The sequence below is a fragment of the Balaenoptera borealis genome (genome assembly GCF_965194805.1).
Source record: "Balaenoptera borealis genome assembly, chromosome: 9".
Taxonomy (NCBI): Eukaryota; Metazoa; Chordata; class Mammalia; order Artiodactyla; family Balaenopteridae; genus Balaenoptera; species Balaenoptera borealis.
Window position 1 is genome coordinate 2,513,263 of NC_138873.1, and position 23,479 is coordinate 2,536,741.

Here is a 23,479-nt window from a genome sequence, read left to right on the forward strand (position 1 = left end):
TCTCAGAGGCTCCTGTGTGTACAGTATGGGTTCCACAAGAACAGACTGATATCGACATGAGTGATTTCAGTGGCAGTTTCACAGCAGCTGTACATCTAGCCACCCTCTCGCATCTTAAAAGCAATTTTCAGCCATTTTCGCTCATCCCCTCGGGAGTTTCCACGTGTGAATCTTAGCAAATGGCTTAGAAATGCAGCTATGGAAAATTCAGGAACATTTTCTAGATGTTATGCAAATTAAAACGTCACATGCTTCCCAGCTCTTTCCTCCGAGGTGACCGTGAACAAGAGCGGAACAAAGTCCTGCCCTGTGGATGCCGAGTCCCAGATCCTGTAAAGTCCGAGTGTGGGACGTGGTTTTGCCGAAATCCAGATAATTCAGCAGGCATTTGGCCCCCGGTGGTCCTGGCCAGGCCTGTGATTCAGATCTCGTTGCCGGGCTTGTCGGGATACTCCCCGCCCTGTGATTGCCACGACTCAGATCTTTAGGTAAACTGCTGGTTTGGGGCTCGTGACAGGGATCCCTTCTTTTTCTTGCTTCCTCAGTGCCTCCTTCCTTTCCTGCTAGGGCGGGTGCCCAGCCCACGTCCTGCTGCTGGGGTTTCAGGAAGGACCATGGGACCCTGTATGGGGGCAGGACCCTCACCAGGACCCTTCCCGCCCCCCACCCCACCCCTTGCCCACGGGGGCTTTTCGTTCTCAGCGGCTTCTCACCTGTGCCTTCTCCCATCTCTCTCACCTCCTCAGCGTGGCCAGGTCCCGGGTGAAGGGCAGGGACACCCTGGCTGGGGTCCGCACCTCACAGATCGACCAGGTGAGCGGGGCTTAAGGGCCCGTAACTGTGACGTCCAGCCTGGCTCGGGCCTCTGTTTCCCAGACAAAACCACGTCTGAAATAGAAGGGCTGTTACCTGATGCTTGAGTCTGCACCTCGGCTTCCTGCTGGAGCATTTATGAACGGTGGGCAAGGGTGCACTGACCACCTTTTGGTACAGTTACGCTGCAAATGTGAACACATTTTACCTGTCCAGGTAACACCCAGTGGGCTTGATACACCATTTGCTCCTCCTGCACTTCACCAGTGGAAGCTTCATGTCTCAAATACTTTTGATTTGCCTTTTGGAGGATATTTAGTCAAACTGTACAATAACTTCTGGGTCCCATTTCTGGACATTCTCTTTTTAAGGCCCTAATTAATTAGTCTGTACAAAACCTCAGGGCCAAAGAGACAGATTTAATACCCAGTATTTAAGGAGTATTGGTTAAAAGAAATGACATACAGTCAATGTAGGTTTTAAAAATTGTTCTACTTGGTCTCATTTCATCATTTTATAAACATGTTAGGTACTGTTTATCACTTGATCACAGAGATGATCACTTTAATAGTAGTAGCTATACTTTTTAAGTAGCAGTTTAACCTTATGGTTACATACGAATAAATTATTTTGTTTTTATTAATGAGGTGGCTTGTCTAATTTTCTCTATTTCTTAGTAAAGCTTCCAACCACTGGTTAAACTTTGCTCTGATGTAATTGGTCCAGGGAATCTTCTGGGTCAGTGGTGGGCTGGGCGCACCTGGTTAGTGCTCCCAATTCCCGTGCCTCAGTTTCTCCATCTGGGGGTTGGGGGTGCCTGCTGTAGTCCCCCCCTCCCCTGAGAGGGTGACCTGAACACATCCACTCCGGTGCCTGGCACCTGGCATCACCCAGCACAGGTGGTGGCTTTGCTGTGGGACTGTCCCCATCTCCTGGTGTCAGAATTCTACCTTATTTTAAGCACTTAAGACCCTCCAAAATCTAAGACTGGGTCTTATTTTAAAATCTTATTTTATTATCTAGTCTATTTTTCTATTTTTTTTTTTTTTTCGTGAATAAGTTAAAGTAAAGGGTCCCTACAACTAGCTGGAAGTAATTTACTTCTCTTCTGTGTTTGCTGAGGTCTAGGGAGGGATTTTAAAAAAACATTTTCTGAAAACCACCCCCCCCCCCCAAACCCTACCCTGGCTTTTTGAAATTGCACACCTTTAAGACTGTGAAATAATTATTCCTCCTCATCCTTTTCCTTTAATCAGTTATAAACTATTTACACAACTAATAAGTGGTAAAACATAAATTGAACAAATTTGATTTCTCAAAATATTAAATTTTTTGCAAATATACTCATTGATTTAAAATTATGTGTGTGAATATATGTATGTGAAAAATTTTTAATATAAAATATTTTTAGAGTTTAAAAGTTGAATATAATTATAAAAATAAAATTTGTTTCATTAAAAGTTGTATAAACCTTCCTTTTCCCTTTACTTCCCCTCCCCCCTGCCCCTTCTATTTCATTTCTCTTTTCTCTGGATCCTCTGTGTTGTACCTTTGGATCGGTAACTTTATCAATTATGCTTTTTCTAGCTCTGATATGCTAGATAAATCTAGCATATCAGAGCCTTTTAAATGCTTTAAATTTCTTTAAAAGCACACAGTAAGTGTCCTTAAAAGATACACAGTTAAATTATTACAAAACTGATGACAACACTTCTGAAAAACCACTTACGAAAGTGCTAATGCCACGGTTTAAATTGTTTTCCTTGTCCTCTTCTGCAGAGACATTGAGTCCATGAGAACCTCAAGAATTTCTCAATTTCACTGTTAATTCTGTTATATCTAAAACTTTGGGCATTTATCCAGTTCCTTTTGTAGGGTCGAAGTTTTATTCCTTCTGGATTCTTCGTGTTTAAAAGCTGAAGTGAGGAATCGTATGTCAGTTATTTTACATTATAAATGTTCTTTGCAGTTAAGAGCAAACTGAAGGCTTATGCTTCCAGGGCCTCTCATGAAGTGAAATATTTTCCCTGGGACAGATGACGAAGTTAAGGGCGAGGGAATCTGAAATCATCCCAGGTGAAGGAATGCTGACTGCGCGAATGCATGCAAGTGCCATGTGGCTGGTAGCGCGTTCTTACAGTTTACATTCCCTTCTCAACCCCTTCCTTTTTTAAAAAAACTTAGCCGCTCACAGCTCCTGATTTAGCAGGGGACCAGGACTTGGAGATGGACGGTGTCAGGAGCTGGGCTGCGTCTCATCTCCTGCCTGTGTTCTGGGAGGGCTGAGGGCAGACACTGCCACAGATGTGTCAGAATCACCCCAAACCTTTTTCCCGGACTCCTACCTACTCTGGGGGCCTAATTGCACCAGAGTGTACTCCTGTCTGGGACTCAGATGAATCACTGACTTAAAATATTTTTCTAGAACTCCTGAGGAGTTGTCCTAATTGAAACAACTATTTTCCTGGATTTAAATGAGTTCATCACATCAAGAGACTGCCAGACTGCTAGAAGCAAAACAAGTGCCTGATTTTTAACAAGGGCCCCTAATCCCAGTGGAGCTGCTACTTTGCAAATCTTGCACCAGACAGAGGGGTCTCCCTAGCTGGGTGTGAGGGGAGGGGCCCGCAGATAACCCTTTTAAAAGTTGCATCTAAAAGTAAGTTTTGTTAGTTACAAAGGGGATGTCTTGACATTTAAAAACGTTGGTATTTCCAAACAAAACAGTTGCAACACTCTTAAGCATTTCCCCTGGGATCTAAATGCTGTAGCAATTTAATAACCTACCATGATTCTTCTGAATAAATACATGAAAATGCTTTTCTCTGAACAGGCAAAAATGTTTTGTGACTCCTTTTTCTCCTTGAATTCAGATTTCCGTCCCACTTGCCACTTAGAATATTATCCTAATGTGATATACATGGATATTTGATAAAAAGTCTTTTATTCCTTATATTCTGGCAGAAAAAAGTCTGTTCATAAATTGAAATTGATTTTTAAATTTAATTTTCTGTAACCACAAGACTCAAGTTTCTTTTGAATTATTATAGTTATTGGTATACAGTTGATTAAAATAAAATATTTTAACTTGATAATGATTAAATATAACAAGTAAAATGACGGGAAATTCAGAGTATGTGAGTGGCAAGGACAGCACCCCAGGTTCATGTATCCACCCACGAGTGCTGCCACAATGAGAAAGACCAAGCATCAGTATTTTCTCTAGTTTTCATTCTTACGAGCTGAGGCAATGTGGTCGAATAAATAGAAGTGAAAGATGGAAAAGGAAAAAGATTTGATATAATAATGTCAGGATTTTTTTTGAGCTCCTTCCAAGCTGGATGCCAAAAATCACCTTGTGATTATTACAAAAGATTATTTTTAAAGCTCTTACCAGCTGAAAATTTGAATAAATTCTCCTTCAAATTTGTTGAAAGTAAAGAATTGGAAACTGTCAGACTTGCTAGAAGATGGGTTCCTTGGTCATCCGAGTGCAGTCAGCTACTCGTGTTTCAGACAGGAGCTCTGTCCACACTCAGGAGGTTTCCATCCCCCAGAGGAAGGTTTGGGGAGGGGTGAGAGGTGTACCTTTATTTTGAAAAGGGGAAGCAGAGATTGTGAAGGGGCAGGTGGAAAGGGGGAACTGGCCCGAGGAGTTCTTACATCACTTCTAGAAAAGAGTTGAGGATCTGGAAATCATACACAACTGCTTTAAAAGTATTTAGGCCACGTGCCCCGAAGAAGGTCTTTGCACATACACTTACTGGGTCTGAGGACCACCGAGGAGGGGATCTCCCCCGGAGCGCTGGGCGGTCAGGTCTGAGCACAGCCTCTGGGAGAGCCCTGCAGGTGACTGCCTGCATCAAACTGGGGATGATTCGGAGAAGCTCAGGGCTGCCCTCTGTTGGCACTAGGATTCTAGAGATCTGCCCCTAAGCTGCTGCGGGGACTGAATCCTAATACCAGAGTCGCCTGCGTTTAGTGGTGAGGAGCTCACACACACGCGTAGAGGTTTGCGCAGCTGTCACAGGCTTGACTTTCAGGTGGTGGCAGACCTGCCTGCCGGAGATAACATGAGATAACCGTCGACTCCGTTAGGCCAGGGGAGTGGTGTTCCGGAGGCGGGCAAGCACACCTCAGCGCTCAGCAGTACGAGCCACGCGGCGATAGACACGGAGACCGCGTGGCTGCGTGCAAGTAGACAAACCACCCACAGTTCTATTAGCCAACAGTTTGATCTCCACTCGGTTCAAGTGGCCTCCCGGGCGGGGAGGTGGCTCTGTGAGCTCTGCCTGCCTGCCCCTCTGCAGTACACCGAGGTGCCCAGCGGGACTCGGCGTGCACAGAGATGCCGCAGCGGAGCCTGTGACCAGGGAAACTGATCCTTCCCAACTCGTGGGTTGTTTCCGCCTTCATCCTCAGTTTTGTTCAGAGCGACTGACCTGTGCTATGACTGGTTAGTCTGAGCTCGAGACCCACCCTTTTCAAACTGCTGTCAACGCTGCCCTGGAGAGTGGAACGCAGTGTAGGGGAGGAAGAACTCTCCTCTATACTCTCATGTTCATGACTGGGGGGCTGTGAATTAAACTGACAAGAGACAGATCGGCAAGAGAAGAGAAAGAACGCATTTACAGTTGCAACAAGCATACATGTGGCGTGCTCAGCGATGAATCGTTCTAAGGAGTGATCAGAATTGGGGGCTTCGATACCTGACTTACTAGAGGAAAGAGGGGGAGAAAGAAAAGGCTCCACTGGGAAGAACAAACAGGTTTGTTTAGGAAGGATAAATAGGTTTTGTGATAATATTTTACTGTAAAGGTATGAGTGCTCTTTCCATCTTCGTCAGGGCTCTAAAACTCCCCAGAGAGGGGGCTTATGATAGGTTTGTCTTGGTTTCTCCCCTGGGAATAGAAGCTGCCCTAAAGAGGGAAGCTGTCCTAATTTCTCAGAAGTTTCTGCTTTTAGTCTGATAGGGGAAACTCTGAGAAGACCTTTTTCTGCATCTGCTGAATCTCAAACGTCTTCAGCTTAAAATAAACTTTATACCAACCCCCGGGTTCCGAGCGGGTCCCCAGATGCCGTTTTATACCAACCCCCGGGCTCCGAGCGGGTCCCCAGATGCCGTTCCCACACCCTATGCCTTCCTTGATTTCTAGTCCACAGGACAGGAACCGAGCCCTTGACCCCGATCTGTCCTCCCTTGCTCTCTTCCCTCTGCCAGGACCTGCCCTGCTCCAGTCTGCCTGGCTGTCGGGCTCAAGCACCAGTTCTGGCAGGAAACCCCTCCAGGTTTTCCGTGGGTTCGTTAGTCCCCCCGTGGTGCACACACGTGCCTGAGTTTGCACCTGTGGCCCCTCAGCCCTGGGGTGCAGCCATTGGTCTCTGTGAACGCTGAGCTCCTCCAGGGAGCTCTGGATGCTTCGCTGGGTGCAGGGGACCAGGAGGGCCTCCATCTGGGAGGGTCCCTGCCACATGCAGGGAAAGGGGATCTGAAAAACTCAGAGGAGCCTGGGGAATGAGGGTGTGTGTTTTGTTGGATGAGTGGCTACAACAGGAAATAAGGATCAGGGGAAGACGTCCTTCCTGCCGGTGGTGTCCCTAATGCCACTCGGTCATGGTCAGTCTCCCTTGCGGCCAGTTTTGATGTCTTGTAGTTGCAGGGTTTTGGAGTAAGAGCAGCTGATGTGTGTCTGTGTTGTGTTCTTTTAATTTAAAGACTCCATTTTCCTTATTTTTCCTATTATAATGATAAAATAGCTTTGATAGAACAGCAAGGTAAATGAAAACACACTTGGGATTTGCAGGTTCCCTTGGACTACAGACTTCTAGTCTATCCTAAATGGATTTGGCTTTGTGACTTTAAGACGCTGACAAGCCAAAGAGGGTTTTGTATTGTTTATAAATACACATAATGTATATTTCTTTTCTCCGTCAATATAGAAGAAATATACTGCAGTACAGAAAATGTGAAAGATGTAAAAAGCTGTAAGTAAAACATTTAGAATCACCTTAGGGTGTTCCCTGGTGGCTTAGTGGTTAGGATTCCAGTCTTTCACTGCCGTGCCTGGGGTTCAGTCCTTGGTCGGGGAACTGAGATCCTGCAAGCTGCACAGCGCGGCCCCAAAATAAATAAATAAGCAGAGATAATCCCTCATAATAGTGGGCGTATTTCTTCATCCCATGACCTTTTTTCCCTGGGCCTTTCTATCTCCATACCTGTATTCACACATCCATACTTGGATCACCTAGAAACAGCATCTATGTATGTTTCTATATTTAGATGACCCCAATTTATACAATTTACCAATATTGAATCATACTTTTAATAAAAAGCCCCTGCCGACCGAAGGACCCTGAGCCTGAGGGTCCTGTCACTGCTGGTCCCTCGGGCCTCCACGTCTCCCGGAGGTTCTGAAGTTACTTGGATTCCTGTTCACATCCACTGGAGGTGGCTCTTCTCTGCTACCTGACCTGAGTGAGACCTTCCAGTCTGAAGGCTCGAGACTTCAGCTCAAGACAGGAAGTTTTAATTAGCGATTCCTTTCACTTTTGCTTCTGGAATTCTTACTATCCCTGTCCTGCATCTCCTGAACTACCCATGATAGTTTCTTTTTTCCCATAGTTATTTTTATTTCTACATTCTTTTCCTCTGAATTCTAGGGAAATTTTTCTGTTTGCCTTTACTTTTTTTTAAATTGAATTAAATTTATTTATTTGGCTGCGTTGGGTCTTTGTTGCTGCGCGCAGTCTTTCTCTAGTTGCGGCGAGCGGGGGCTACTCTTCGTTGTGGTACGCGGGCTTCTCATGGCGGTGGCTTCTCTTGTTGTGGAGCATGGGCTCTAGGCGCACGGGCTTCAGTAGTTGTGGCTCTCGGACTCTAGAGTGCAGGCTCAGTAGTTGTGGTGCACGGGCTTAGCTGCTCCGTGGCATGTGAGATCTTCCCGGACCAGGGCTCGAACCAGTGTCCCCTGCATTGGCAGGCGGATTCTCAACCGCTGCGCCACCAGGGAAGTCCATAACTGCTTTTAAAAACAAAATGCTTGGAAGCAAATTATAATGGTTAAGAATATAGGCTTTGGAATTCACTGAATTTCAGTTCAAATCCCAGCTCTACCAGCTGTGTTACTTTGGGAAAATTTCTTACCCTCTGTCAGTGTTCGTTTCATCATCAGAAACATGGAGTTCGCACCTCGTGGAGTTACCATGGGGACCGAGGCAGGGAGGCGTCTAATCTGTTTGCTGTTCTTCAAATGTTTTCTGGAACATTGTGTACAGGAGGTAATTACTTTAGAAATAATAAACCCTGTAGTAAGTAGAAGAAAAGAGCAATAGCTCCCATAAACCAAGGGAGCGAACAGTGTTTATCCATCCTTAGAACCCCTGACATGGCGGTGAGGCCTCCAGAGCCGGTCTCACCTGCCCAGGCAGCCTAGTGGGTGGTGCCGCGTGAAGTGTCAAAGAGAAAAAGCACCAAGTCCCTTCCCTAGCTTCCCCGGGCAGGGGGAGATTTCACATCGAGTTGGAAGGTTTGAGTGTTACAAGGACTGGGAGAATCTCCTCATTTCAGAATAAGAAGTGCCTTTATGAATGAAAGGGACTGAACTAGTCAGGGTTCTCCAAAGAAACAGATCCACAGGATGTATGTGTATATCTGTACGTAGAGAGACAGGCTGAGAGAGACCGGCAGGAAATTTATTATGAGGAACTGGCTGACACGGCTGTGAGGCTGGCAGGCCTGCAGTGGGGGCGGTGGGGGGGGGGCCCCGGCAGGCCGGCAGCTCCCGCAGGAGTTGATGATCTAGCCTGATGCGCCACCTGGGGGCAGGATTCCTTCTGCACGGGGACCTCTGCCTTCTTAAGGCCTTCAGCTGATGGATGCAGCCCACTCGCCTCAGGGAGGGCCGTCTGCTTTGCCCAGAGCCTAGTGATTTAAATCTTAACCGCGCTGCCCCTAAAAATAGCCTCACGTCCACATCTACACTGGTGTCTGACTGAACTCTGGGCACCGTGGCCCAGCCCAGTTGACACATAAACTCACCATCCCGGGAACCAACGGCGTATCTTTGGCTGAGGCTGAGCAGACAGGTCCCAGGCGGGGCTCCGTGTCCATCCAGGGCAGGGGCAGCACCGCTCTGCCGAGGAAACTCACACATCAGGGGGAATTCGTGACCACGTTTCTAAGCGCGTGCTCCCGCCCTGTGCACACCCTGGTCTCTGTCGGGCACGAGGCTGAGCGGTGGGGACCGTCCCTGACAGCAGGGAGGCCCTGGTCGGCGCGGCCGGCTGCTTCGCCCTGGAGCCCGGTGCAGCCACTTGCCTCTGCCCTGCGGATCAGGCCTGGAAGGATCCTGCCCGTGCTGAGGGACGGCTCACGGCGGCCGGCCCCGCTCCCTGGGCCTCGGACCCCAGTCACGCTTTCTTCTGGCGGCTCTGACCTTGAGCTGCCGCCTTAGCACGGGACTTCTGAGCTGTTCTGGAGAGCGTGGCCAGGACCTGTTAACGGCCCCCTGTGTGGGTGTGAGTCTCCTGTGGTACCCGGGCCCTCGGCCTCCAAACCCGGCCCGGAGCCCCAACAGGCTGGAGTCTTGCCCCTAAAGCCGTGGTTGGTTCTCGTTGAGAGGTGGTCTTGCCCCGGCCCGGCCCGGGGGCTGCCTGACACTCTGTGGAGGTGGTTTTGGCTGCCAGCGAGGGCGGCGGCAGCGTGTGCTCCTGGCACCGGCGGGTAGAGGCCGGGGATGCTGCTAGACGTGCTACCGGGCGAGGACGGTCCCCGGCGCCCCAGATGTCAACGGCGCTGAGGCTGGGACAAGGGGCCCCACATGCTGGCTCCAGGCACCCCACCAGCCTCATCAGCCGAGGGTCAGCAGCAGAGAAGGGGTTTATTCCCGAGGGCGCCGTGCAAGAAGATGGGAAGACAGATCTCAAACCCACCTCCCCGGAGGCGAGGGGCTCGCGGCATTTATGGGGTAAAGCTGAGGTCTGGGGAGGAGGGGAAAGGTGACTGGAGAGGAGAAAAAGGGGAGGTCGTCAGGGTTCTGTGAAGCCTCAGCTAACCTACAGCCTTCTTCCTGGGACACATGGCAGCGTTGGCCTGCTCCGAGGGTGGAGTTTCCGGCGTCAAATGGTCACCGAGGGGACACTCGCGCATGCCCAGTTGGCGGGTCGTGGGTCCCAACCAGTCTTGACAAACTTGAGCTCGAACTGGGCACCGCTGACTCCAAGCTTCCGGAAAACAACCCAAGCAAACATCTTATTGCTTAGGCCACATGCCTCTTGGAGGACGTGCAAGATTTTGTGAAAACAGAGCAAGCTCGGTCGGGGAAGGCGGCTGACAGGTGTAAGGGACGTGACTGACGCTCGTCCGCGGTTCCCTGGGAAGAGCTCGCCTCGGGAACCTCCTGGATCCGCCCCTCCTGTGCTCCGCCGTCTCGTGGCTCACGGCTCAGCCCCTCTCTGATCTGAGATGCCGTGTCCACACCTGGCTGCTCAGCCCTCTGACGGCAAGAAGGCTGCCCTTTGGTCCCTCCGTCGTTTGCAGCCGGGCCTGCCGGCCGAGCGCCTGCCCAACCCCAGGAGCGCGCGGGACCCCGGGAGTCGGGGAGTTAAGTGGGAACACACTCCAAGGACGGGAGAAGCCCCTCATATTATCTCAAATCATCCAAAAACGCACCATCAATTTGTGGACAGTTAAGAGTGAAATAGCTTCTAGTTTCTGTGGGAGAGTAGTTGATGCCCAACTTGGTCCTAAATACTCTTGTTTCCAGGCTGGTGGGAGAGGTGGGTCTTCTCCACACCCGGGTCCTCTGCCCTCAGTTTAATACGTATACAGATACAGATTGGTCTTGGGAAGGCACGGCCTTCTTAAATGGAGGCAGAGAGGACGGAATGAGATGGTTTGTGTCTGCATGAGAGGAGAGAGCCCTCCCCCACGGTCCTGCAGTGCTGTTTACTTAGACGGGTTTCTCGTCCTCAAAGGCTGGGAGAGGAACTTGATGTTGTAGTCAGATTCGATAATAAGTGGATAATAGTCTCTTTGTAGTAGCAAAGCAACACAGGACCTCCAAGCAGTTGCGATTTGGACAAGGTGGCCATGGGCCACGTGCGTTACTGAACGAGCAGTGTCGATTGCTTGGCGTAAGACATTTCAGAGTCAGAAAAACGTCTCGCCTGGGTTTGGTGACCACGCGGGACTGACTTGCAAAGCAATGCTGTGGACGCCTGAGTATTTAAGATAAGCATGTATGTTCTACAGGTGCAGAGAAAGGCTATAAACAGCACGTTAAGCGCCCATAAGACAATCCCAGTGGACTCTTCAATGTCTAGGATTGGCTTCTATTTCAAGTCTAATTACTACCATTGTTTAAACACTCTGGATATTTTGACCTAGTTCTCTGGCTATTCTGTGTTGACCCACAAAGGAATCCTCTGGCTTCCATGACTCTTTCGTCAGCTAGAGGTGCTGTAACAAATACCACGGCTGGGCAGCTTAAACACCAGAAATGTGTTTCCTTTCAGTTCTGGAGGCTGGACGTCCAAGATCAAGGTGTCAGCAGAGTTGGTTTCTTCTAAGACCTCTCTCCTTGCCTTGCAGATGGCTGGCATCACCCTGTGTCCCCATGTGGGCGTCCCTCTGTGGGTGGCTGTGCCCTAGTCTCGTTATATGTGATTAGGGGCACCCACATGACCTTATTTAACTTAATCACCTCTGTAAAGACCCCATCTCCCCACACGGTCACATTCTAAGGCGCTAGGGGCTAGAGCTTCAAAATATGACTCTTTGAGGGAACGCAACTCAGCCCACAATAGTTTGTATTTATAAATGATAGGTGTGTTTTAAATTTTTACATGGATCCCTTTTGAAACTTACTGTTTAAAAAACTTTTGGATATTTTTGAGGTTTATTCATGTTGATCATGTGCTTCTGTTTCATTCATTTTAAGTGCTGTGTAGTATTTCATGGTATAGAAAATACCAGCTTATTTTTCTGTTCCCCTACCAAGGAACCAAGTTAGATGACTTCCATTGTTTTGCTCTTCTAAGCGATGCTCAATGGAAAATCTTGTATGTCTCATGAACACACACTAGAATTTTTCTCCCTGGTCTAGAGACTTAAAAATGAAATTGTTGGTCCACAAGATATGTGCATTTTCAAATTAACTTGGTATTGAAAAATTCCTCTGCAAAGCGGTTAACTCATTTATTCTCCTTCTAGCAACGTATCAGATTTCCTGTTTCTCCAAATACTCGCCAGCTGCCGTTGGATACAATTTGTCACACTCATGCTGTTTGTAGGAGCAAAGAAATTCTACTCCTAGATGTATACCCAGGGACTCAAACACGGACATGCATGTTTATTCATATACACGCATGTTCATACATGTACACGCATGGTCATAGCAGCATTGTTCACAAATGCCAAAAGGTGGCAACAGCCCAAGTGTCCATCAACAGAGGAATGGATAAACAGACCATGGGGTGTACAAACAGTGGAATGAAGTAGTGACACACGCTACAGTGTGGACGAGCCTCAAAAAGTTGATGCTAAGTGAAAGAAGCCAGACACAAAAAGCCACATATTGTCTTGTCAGCCTTAGAGAGAACAGAGAACAATTTTATTTACGCAAACATGAGTTCACTTGGGAGGAGCAGAGGAACTGCAGCGCTATGGTAAACCGTAGCCAAGTCCAAAGAGACAAGGCGAAGATCGGCCTCTATTAGGTTTTAGGCGGAAATTGGGGAGGGTTGTTTTGAACCCAAGTTTACTAGGGAAGAACCTGGAGTTTGAGGTTTGGCGGTTTCTCGTTGGCTGCAAAGAGTAGCTAGCGCCTTGTCGCTGGGGCAGGGAGGGATCTTCCTTCTCTTCTTAAAGCAGGAGATGAAATTCCTGGGTGAAAAGTGTCCTCCCTCGTCAAAATGATTCTCTTCTTCCTCCTCCTTCCCGCTGGTGATGCAGGGCTGGTGTACAAGGGAGAGTTGCCCCTTCAGGGCTCCCCAGCTCCATTTAAAATGAGGTTCCTTTATTTATTTTCACAGTCTGATTCCACTGATGTGAAATTTCCAGAGGGTACATCCGCAGAGACAGAGCGTAGACTGCTGGTTGCCAGGGCCTGGGTGCGGGCGGGGAGTGAGGAGGGACTGCTTAGTGCGTACGGCTTTTCTTCTGAAGTGATGAAGCTATTTTGGAACTGGATAGTGGTAATGGTTACACAACACGGTGGATGCACTAAATACCACTGAATTATACATTTTAATTGCTTCATCTTATGTGAAATTCACCTCAATGTAGAAAATTTTAAAAAATCTAAGCAGAGATTGCAGACCGCAGGGGTGGTCCAGCCCCCTGGGCCCCCTCTTTTAGCCCCCGTGGGTTCACCTCTCCTTCCTTCCTTCTTACAACTCAGTTATTCCTTGAGCCACTTTCTGTTCTGTTTTCCCTCATCTCTAAGTGTGCACAGTGACATAGTCCTTGGGTACATTTATCTGCTTCTCACTGGAGGTAGGTGTCCTCTGGGCGGCTCTCCATCCATTTATCGCAGACCCAGCCCAGAGCCGGGGCAGAGGGGAAGGAGCCGCAGCCGCCAGGAGGGGCACCCATTCCCATCCAGTCAGGGCTTGGCCTCCCCTGCAATTAGTGACACACCCCTTGGTTTGTTTTATCTAGAAGGGACACAGGTCACAGCCCAGAAACCAGCAAACGGCTTAAGAGGGCCAGTTTCTTGGCTGACACTGTAACACACCTATTAACCCCTTAGAGTCCATGGAAACCCAGACACAGCCCACGGATCTCTGGAGCTTTGGGTCCCCGGGCAAGGGGGAGAGGAGGGTCTTTAAAGGAGAGGTTATGGAGAACAAGCCCTGCCTTCCTTACAGTTGGTCCGCGTGTGAAGGCAGCGCTTTATTCCCGGGAGCCTCGGTAAGGCCTCAGGACACAGGCCTGTCCAGCAGCAGGTGCCCAGGCAGGAGGTTCTCCCGGGCTGCGTCCTCTGCTGCCACCTCGTGGTGGACGACGCAGGCTGGGCGGGAGAAGCCACCACGATGAGTGAGGGTTATAGGACACGCGGACCCACAGACGCCCCCAAAACAGCAGGCCCCGCTGCAGGGCTGTGTGTGGGGCAGGGGTGGATGTGGACATTAAAGCCACCGCCGTCCGAAGACGTTTAAGACTCAGTACAGCAGAGGAATGGTTTATCCAACAGATTAAGTGAATTGTTTTGGTAATTTCTAAAGGGTTCCAAAACGACAGACCCTTACATTGATTTGTAGCGTCATTGCTTATAAGGAGTAGGATTTGGGTGGTGTCCAGCGCGGTCTTTGGGTCAAGCAGGACTCAGTCCTGTGTACCAGTGTCTCTGGTGCCCTCTGCTGTCTCTGCTTTGCTGTTCCACCTTCACAAGCCAGCCGGTGGAATAAAGGACCCTTAGATCTACTCAAGCCCCTGGATGCTGACTCCTCGGGGATCCCAGAACGGATGGCAGTGCTCGCAGACAAGGGCGGGCCGTCTTGGGGCCCCTGTCTACTACTCCACTTGGGGAACCCCTTCATCTTCCTACAGCATCCCCATGGCCAACACTGACTGAGGCTCCTGCATGCTGGGCGCCTAAAATGTACAGCTCGTTTCTCCCAGCTCCCCCAGACGGCAGGTACTGCCTCATCTCAGCTTGGCAAACGAGGAAACCGAGGCACAGAGGTTAAGTGACTTGCCCAGCACCTGGTGCCCGGAAACACCCTCTGGTCTGCTGCTCTAGGGCCTGAGCCCCAGCCCCACGCTGCTGCATCTCCTGAACGTTCAGCAGTGCTGGCTGGTGGGCCGGGTGGCGGGGCGAGGCAGGCAGGTGAGCCCCAGCCTTCTCCAAGACCAGCAGCTGTCAACTGTGTGCACATTTGTTAATTAAAGACATCAGCAGTACGCCAGCCAAATCCTGGCTTGAAAGGACCAAGCTCTCCAAGAATCAATCCCATGTACTAATTTCATTTAGGAAGTAAGAGCGTGTTCATTCTGTCAACTGCTTACCTAACTAAATGCGGCTTTTGAGGACTGCGCACAAAGTCTTCTAGTAAACAGGAGTCGGGGAGCGAGCCAGACCCCTCTCGCATTATAAAACTGGACTGTCAGCTTTATATACTTGAAGGCTGCTGTTAAAAGACCCACAGAGATCACATAAAGCTTTGTCATCCAGACTAGAAATTCCAAACACCGTGAACACAGCGGCGCATGCCTCTCACGTGTGTCCCGCGGCACACGACTGCTTTCTAGAGCTTTACGAAAATATCCAAGCCACATTTTTTCCCAAAATGGTCATTGATCATTTGTTTAGAAATTTCTGATGTTTTATTTCAAACCAATAAAACACAAAAATAGTTGCTTGCCCTGGTTTGTTTCCCACAAACAAGGCTGACAAGTTTCCTCTTCACAGAATACACCTGGAGTTCAGTCCTCTTGTACGAAGGGTCTTACATCACCGCACTCTAGCTTTTTTTCCTCGTGGAGCTAGCCATGATGGTATTGAAATCACGCTAGACACATTTTGACGTGAACGAGGTGGCCGGGATGTAACAGGATGGGCTCGGGGGGAAGAGGAAGAAGAGGAACGTGGACCGATTTAGAGTCAGGATTTCCTGCTGGGCCGATAGGAAACCCCGAGCCGGGGGTGTCATCGGGAACCGTGAGCATCCTCGCCGCCCCACTGCCTTCTCTGTCTTCCACCCCGCCTGCCACCTGCACGCGTGCTTCAGGGGAAGGAGGTGGGGTCTGGAAGGGGACTACAGTAGTGAGGCCTGGGGCTTCAGCCTTGGAGTCGAAAGAGCCCCTGCCCCCGTGCACCCACGTTTGAGTTTGGCTGACCGTGGAGTGGAGGGGATGGCTGGGGGGCAGCGGGAGGAAGCGGAGGGACCAATGGCGGGAGGGTGTGGCTGCGGAATGACTGGAGGAGCATCGTTTCTAAGTCATTCCTGATTCCCCGGTTCAGTTCTGTAAACCTTGTCTGCAAAGTGGGGACCCAGAAAAATGAGAGCGAGGATTAGTGATTCTAAAGGAGGGAATATGCAGAATTTAGCAACTTGCCTTTTGCAGGGAGAACCCCCGAACACTGAGTGCCCTGCGTGCACAGCCCCTGGGTTCTGAGCTGGCCGGGGTCAGGGCGCACCCCGCATGAGGAGGTGGTCCTTGGGGCTTGGTCGTGGGGTAAGGTAATGGGTGAATGCATGGTGTTGTGGTGCTTTGGGGACCCCCGTGTCTTGCTATTAGGCATTCATTGGTAAACACATCACTTATGTGGCATTAGGGCTCACCCTTTTTCAAGTTGCAGAAACCAACTCAAACTGGCTTAAGCAAAACTGTCAATTTATCAGCTCCTGTCATTGAAGAGAGGTGGCTTCTGGCAGGTTTGAATCCAAAGGTCTTGAAACTGTCAGTAGGACGCTGACTTTCTCTCCATCTTTGATTCCAGGCCCATTTCCTAGGTAACAAACTCTAGACTCAGAGCATCTGCATAGTGGCCACCAGTGGCTCCAGCCTGGGTGGGCCTCCCCTGCTGTGGGTCTCATGCCTGTCTCTGAGCCGGCACTGCACCCACAGGATGACGGGGCCTGACTCACACCCCCGCCAGTGGTGCGTGATTGTGGTGGGGTCGCTTTCACTGGACCGCGTGGGATTTCCTTCCCACAGAAGGAAAGGTAGCATTTGCTGAGGAGGGAGAAGCACTGTGGGTGGAAAGACCATAGACGTTGGCCCTATATGCCCCGTGCGGTGCAAGCTGGTATACGAGCTGCAAAAACAAGCAGCAAATCACGTAGAAGGAAACGTGTTCCTGCCATTTAACCATCACCGTCCAGCTGGGGACATAAAGCCAGGACAGAGGAGCAAGAGCCAGGCTCGCAGCCTTGTCTGCACTGAGCTGCACCTGGAGGTGTTGCAGGTACCGACGGGCCAGGATTCTGTCCCCAGACGCACTGGTTTATTGGATCTGGGAGTTTGTTTCTAACGTGCATCCAATGTGGAGAACCAGGAATGTAAAGAAATTAAAGCGCTTGCAGGTAACTGTCCTCTGTCAGTTGTGTTGGGACACAGAGGTGGTGCAGGGTGAACTTGGGATGGTAGTGACAGCTGTGCAGATTTCTCTCTCGGTGGAGTCCCCCCAGGACCCCTGTTCTACTGCCCGTTAGGCAGGAGCGTGTCCCAAAGTCATGGGGGGGGGATTCGGCCCCTCTGTCTTCTGACCCTTGAGCCACCATTATTAGTCAGGGGTGAAAGAGATTAATTTAAATGTGGCCCCTTTCTCCATCTTGTGTTTTAGTGGGTTTGAGCCCAGGAACAGAGAACAGAGGAGAAATGAGGGATAACGCAGAAAATGAAAATTGCACATCCACAGGGCCGTGTGTGCAGAAGTGGGCAGAGGCGTGATTTCTGTTCTCCAGACCCTAAAGCCACTTTCCTAAGTAAAATCTTCAGGTTATTTCAAACTTTGATTCCAGCCTGAGAGAGGCTTGGGAAGAGGAAGAGTGTCCTCGACGTGTGTGTCTCTAGGCTGAACCCCTATGATTGAACATGATTGGAATTTTAATTAGGTGTCCCTTAGCCTGTTTACAGATTAGAATTCTTCTCCCCTGTAGCTGGAATGAACACCTTCTGTAGGATGGAGGGCCTTGAAGTCACCTTAAGACGTTAGCCCAGCCCCTGGTGATAAGCACAGCTCCCTAGTCAAATGCTGTGTGTCTGGAGATTAACAAGTGACTTTTTTTTTTTTCTGGTTGCGTTTTGAGGTTGGTGATGGGAACATCACTTCCTTTGGCTGAATCGTAAAAGTTGCACAAAAGTTTGCCAGTTCCCTTCTTTCGGTGTTTACTGAAGGGCTTCCTGAAAGCTAGTGAAACTCCTCAAATTATTGAAAATCATGTGGAGATTTATGTTTAGAAACAAAAAACTGCCAGGCTTGGTGAGTGTCCGTGTAACTGTCCTCACTAAGGAGCTACCGTCAACGACATCCTGTGACTTAAAGGAATTTTCTTCACTTTCTGCTCCCACAGGGCAAGTGTGACCCGACCTCACTTGAGACAAAGGCAGCCCCGTCAGCTGAGGTAAGTAGCACTCGCGTTGGCTTGTCTGCCTCCGTGCAAATATCAGTTACATTTTTTTAATGTTAAACGTGAAGTCTTTTTCAATTTTTTTTGGTTATTTTACGCTGCCCGAAGTCCAGCAGAGCCAGCTGTGGTGTGCTTTCAGAAGAGCACAGCCCTACACAGTACAATGTAAATTCTTTGATGTTCTGCGCGAAACACAGAAATGCGAGTTGTGTAATAACATCTTCGTACGGCAGGGGTCTGCCTTGTGCGTCAAACTGGGAAAGTCATCCTGCTTTCCCAGGAAGACTGAGAGTTTTATTCTGAGTCTGTGGGCCACTGGGGGTATAATATATGTGATTTTATGTGCAGCCATTCTTTTAAAACTCTATTACGTGCCTTCACAATATGCTGGCGTTAAAAACAGCAAGTGAGATATCAGAGCAAGACAGGGCTGGGATGCTGGGTGTCGCGTGCTGTCTGCCTGGGGATTGGTGGGCTGGCGGCCGGCCAGCTTCAGGACCCTACTGCGTGCATGTTCAGGGTCCATCGGAAGCTTCTGTGGGAATTAGGCCTAAAATGAATTGTTTTAGATGGAGGTAGATTTCTTATAGTATTTCAAGCAGCCATCTGGTTCAAATACTCCCATTATAAGTAAGGAATTTTATGAGGCGGTTTTCTGGGTGTTTTGTTTCTCCAGCTCCCATGATCCCAGCAATAGTAATGCTACGTGTACTAGCAAAGCCGAGGCACCTGTAATTGTCGGGGCTACAGATTCCCCGCAGGCACGGCAGGTACAATGGGCCTGTTCCCTGTAGCTACCAAACAGGTCACAGAAGCCAGGGTTCAGGTCAGGCTTATTTAATTTACGTGATTGCATCAGACTACGTTCTGTTCCTCCTAGACAGAAACACGCCTGGTTTTCGGCATATTGGCATCTTTCTTAATAGTCCTGTTTCACCAGCCTTGCCAAGGTGGTGGGCCACCTGGAACCCGTGCAGGTCGGGAGCTGCTCCAAGAAGTGAAGGCTTCTCAGCAACTCACCGTGGGTCTGGGGTCCCCAGGGGCTGTGCGGAGCCCCGGTAGTTCCAGGACCTGTATTCCTGGAGCAAAGGAAGCTGGGGCTGTGAGTGGCCGAGCTTGCATTTGGTTGCTGGTATTCATGCAAACAATGCTTATCACTGAATGCCAGGGTGTTACTTTTTACACACTTGGGCTTTTCCTCTCCGGGTCTGATTGTATTTTTGTCAACAGCCCAACACGAAGAATTTGGTTGAAAAAAAGGTCCTCGCTACTCTCAGCTTGTATGAATTAGATTTCCTTATTAGACATAAAAATTGTGCCAGTAGAATTAAAAATTAATGATTTTTTTTATATGGCTATATAAAATCAAGGCGGTTCTAATTATTTTAGCTAAGTGACTAGACAGATGTCAGGACTGTTTTGAACTGCGTCCTAATTTTAGTAAACTCAGGAAACAAAGTGAGTTGTGGCACGAAATTGACCTTTATACTTTTCTCATAACCTATTCTTGGTCTAGTTTATAACCTGTTCAAGGAAAAAATAATTAAGCTCCAGCTGGTGATTCTTAGCAAGATGTTATTTGGCTTTATATGGAAGCACACAGATGCGTGAGGAACTGTGTGTCTGGTGGAAAAATCAAGTCTCATCGTCGTACTCATCATCATGATCTGCGTTTGGACCAGCCCCAGCGAACAGGAGTGACGTTTCAGGATGAGCACATTGCTCTTTTCTTGGTCGTAGAAATGAACGTAGGCAAATAAAAGGAGTCTGGTGGGTGATGGGCTGGGTACCGGGGTGTGATAGGGATGCGGGGCCCTCGGGCGTCATTTCCTCTGCAATCGATGGCCAGGCCTACAAGGTGTGGCCTGTAAGAGCCACGGTCGGGACTGGAAAGCTTTTCAAGGAGGGTGGTTGTTGCTATCAGGCCTGGATCACATCCTAGTCGAGGCTTCTGGGAGCCCAGGAGCAGCTGCTGGGGGTGGCCTGCTCCCCTCTAGGACTCGTAGCCCTCCAGTGGGTGAAAATGCTCGGGCGTGTTTTCAGATCCACCTTGAATATGATGAGCAGGAGTCCCTTCTTATATTGAGGATAAAACCCACAAATCAGACCTGGGAGCACCCTGAAAGTATGCAAAAGGTCCTAAGACAGCAGTGAATCACAAGAGTTTTCCTTTCCCTCTCTCTCTCCCCCTCTCTTTCCATATGTATTTTTAATAAGACTTTGCAAAACTCTGTGTTAAACAGATTGTTACACCAACTGAGAGTATTAGAGGGGCTCCTGTTTAAAATCCTAACACAGATTTAGCTGCTGGGGTGTGAGCAGGTACTACTTACAACTTTGATAGGAAATATAATGATATTTTACCAGGAATGTCGTGGAAGCAGCTGATAGGCTGACACAGCGATTAGTCATTTGCATCGTTCACGTGATAAACCCCCGCTGGCCTCCTGTTTAACAGCTAATTGAATTTCCTCTTTCTCTATTATGGTTTCACTCTTTATTTGATTTTATAAGAAGAAATTTAAAAAGGAGACAGAGGAGGTTAAAATTCCAAGGGGAGGATATTTCTTTGCCCAAGCACTCACCCTGCACAGGACAGAAGGGTGGCTTCTTTAGAGCAGCTTCTGCCCCTGTAAGGGTGGTTTTGGTCTTTTCCCTCTTTTTTTTTTTTTTCTTTACTGCTTTGGAATGAACACACATGCCCTTTTTAGAGAGTGGATTGTTCAGTGAGCTATTGATTGGGTGGAACTGTATAGGAAAGAAAAAGCAATTGTTCCCTCAGTTTCCTGCTGTTTGGAGCAGAGGAATGAGGCCACTCCTGGTCATTACTGTGCAGGACTTGAGGCCAGACTGCAGTTTTACGAGGGGAGACAAGGGCAGACAGACAGTCTTGCACGAAGATGAAGAGCAAGGCCAAGGCTGTGCCCGGACGTGAGGACAGGCCCTGTGCCCCATACGCACCTGTCCACCGCCTGCCTGACATCAGGGGGTGTGTGTGTTTGTGTTGTGCCTGTTTGGTGTTTGTTTGGTTTTTTTTATAAATTTATTTAATTATTTGTTTTTTATTTTTGGCTGCGTTGGGTCTTCGTTGCTGCGCGCGGGCTTTCTCTAGTTGCTGAGAGCAGGGGCTACTCTTTGTTGCGGTGCGCGGGCTTCTCATTGTGGTGGCTTCTCTTGTTGGGGGCACGCGGGCTTCAGTAGTTGTGGCTCACGGGCTCAGTAGTTGTGGCTCGCGGGCTCTAGAGCACAGGCTCAGTAGTTGTGGCACCCGGGCTTAGTTGCTCCGTGGCATGTGGGATCTTCCCGGCCCAGGGCTCGAACCTGTGTCTCCTGCATTGGTAGGCGGATTCTTAACCACTGCACCACCTGGGAAGCCCTGATGTTGTTTTAATTCCTAATAATTTCTGAAACAATCCATTCTTTTGCCAGATACCTCAATATGCAACTAAATAAGGTGGTGACTCAAACTTAACCCTTTGAAAAGAAACTTAGTTAAAACTCTGCTGGTGTGCGTGGAACACGGTGGCCACTCAATAAATATTGGTGGAATATTAACCCGGCCTCGCCTCTTTTCCGGAATTCCTGGCGAGTGGAGGCCCAGCTGAGACACTCCTGTATGACAGACAGTCCCCAACTGAGTCACAAAGTAGCTTTCAGGTTCGAATTTTGAAAGGGAAGCATGAGCTGGCTGGTTTCTCTTTTCTGTTTTGCCTTGTAATGACCATGGCTTCATCTTCTCATCCAGGACCAAATTGATCCTCTGAGGATTTGGAGCCTTGGAATAACGGTGATTTTTCTTAATTACTGCGTCTTTTTCACCAAATCTTTTCTCGCCTCTGCCTTGAATCCTGAAGCACGTGAATTGATGTTCACAGGTGTGCTTTGCGTCTTGGTAGTGTTGACGAGGGGAAGGTGATGGGTCACATTAACAAATGTGTGGAGCAGAGGGAATCAGATGCAGGAATCTGGGTTTTCAGTCTGTTTTCAGGGACGGAAGTTCTGCCATGGAGCTGAGCTGCCTCCACCTCCACTGACTCAGCTCCGGGTTAAGGCTCTTCCTGCGTTCAGGCCACAGTGGGTGTGTGGACGTCTGTGCAGGGCAGGGGTTACATCCCCCCCGCCCCCCTTCGCAGACCTGGGGCAGGTAAACGAAGGCACATCAGGACTGCAGTGTCACAAGGATGGGTGCAGACATCTCCACGGGGCAGGTGGGGTACCAAGGGATGGTTCCAGAACAGTGATGGTAGCAGAGGAGATGCCTACAACTAAAAAGAAGCACAATGCAACCTCTGCGCTTTTTTCATTCCCTCCTTGAACAGTCACGAAAGAGACAAATACAGTCTCATTCCTATATTTCTGTAGTTGTTGGACGGTCTCTCCCAATCTGTGTGTAGCTCTTCAGTGGAAACTAGCTAAGTATTCAGAGGCAGATGTGGAGCTAGGAAAATCCTTTGATCGAGGTCATACTTTAAAATTTCCTTTGGGGATATCTGGGAAAAAAACTAAACATTAATTTTAGGGAAAAAGCTCACCCCAAATTTTAACATATTCAGCTACAACTTCCCATCCCCCAACCAAAACTGACAAGATTTACAGGAAAAAAAATCCCCAAATTCCTAAGCTTGTTCATTAAGTTCTAGGATCCCAGGTGATCCTTGTTTCTTCTTCATGCTTTTCTATAATTTCCAAAGAAATTTAAACTACTAATGCAATAATCATATTTTAAGAAATAATTAGCTAAGACTCAAGTCATCCTAAAAATATTAAAATAACTATAGTCATTCGGTGATGATTATATTACAGATGTCTGGGATTTAATAACAGATGGCTAACACTAATATCTTAGATAATTTCACCAACTGAAGGGGAAATTTAGTGGCATTTAGTGACAAAGAGCATGAAAAGAAGTAGTCAATTCATTAACTGACAAGTCATTGCAATTTACTAGGCGGCATAAGAGTTGTCATCATAATTATACACCCAAGCAACCCAAAGGGCTTGAGATTTCTGCTTGACATTTGTAGCTCACCTTGTAAATGTCTCAGTCATAATCATGGCCATAATGACATTGCCCTGTGGCCAACCAGAGAAGGAGGAAGTGCTCTGTTTATTTCTAACAGGCATTAGGACTGTGCCATCGTGAAGGCCAGCACCTAACTTCCTACTCACTCCCTCCACTCATCAGAACTGTGTACCTGCCATCGGTCAGGCAGCTTCACGGGGTCACTGTTTCCTTACCGTTGTTACTGCTCGTACAGACGAGGGGCTGGAGGTCAGTACAACCAAAAGGTGATGCTTAGTCTTATGTCTTTCAAGCAAGCAGGAAGCTTTTCAGTTCTCTCTTATAAATGCCAGCTCGCCATCTTACACCTGCTACTGCAATTTAGGGTAGCATTTTCTAAATCATGGTCTCATGGGGGAGAAAAGAGCCATGGGAAATCATAGCTATCTTCTATAATCTCCTAAAAGTTAAACAAAGCTACTATTGTTTTATTACAAGTTGGCCTTGTATGAGGCTCTATACTAGTGTGCACCCAGCCTGTCGATCAGCTACAAATGCAGTGACTCCAGGGGGGATTAAAGATGT

At 48.6% G+C, this 23,479-nt stretch overlaps 1 protein-coding gene across 1 annotated transcript in view; it reads left to right on the forward strand.

The window, feature by feature from the left end:
- Positions 1-23,479, forward strand: part of RPS6KA2 (ribosomal protein S6 kinase A2) — a gene marked incomplete at its 5' end in the record, with an annotated part of 372,896 nt that overhangs the window by 51,848 nt on the left and 297,569 nt on the right. Inside the window, one exon of the mRNA XM_082404538.1 lies at positions 17,836-17,886. Within this exon, the coding sequence (XP_082260664.1) occupies positions 17,836-17,886 (51 nt within the window). The remainder of the gene's footprint in view (positions 1-17,835; positions 17,887-23,479) is intronic.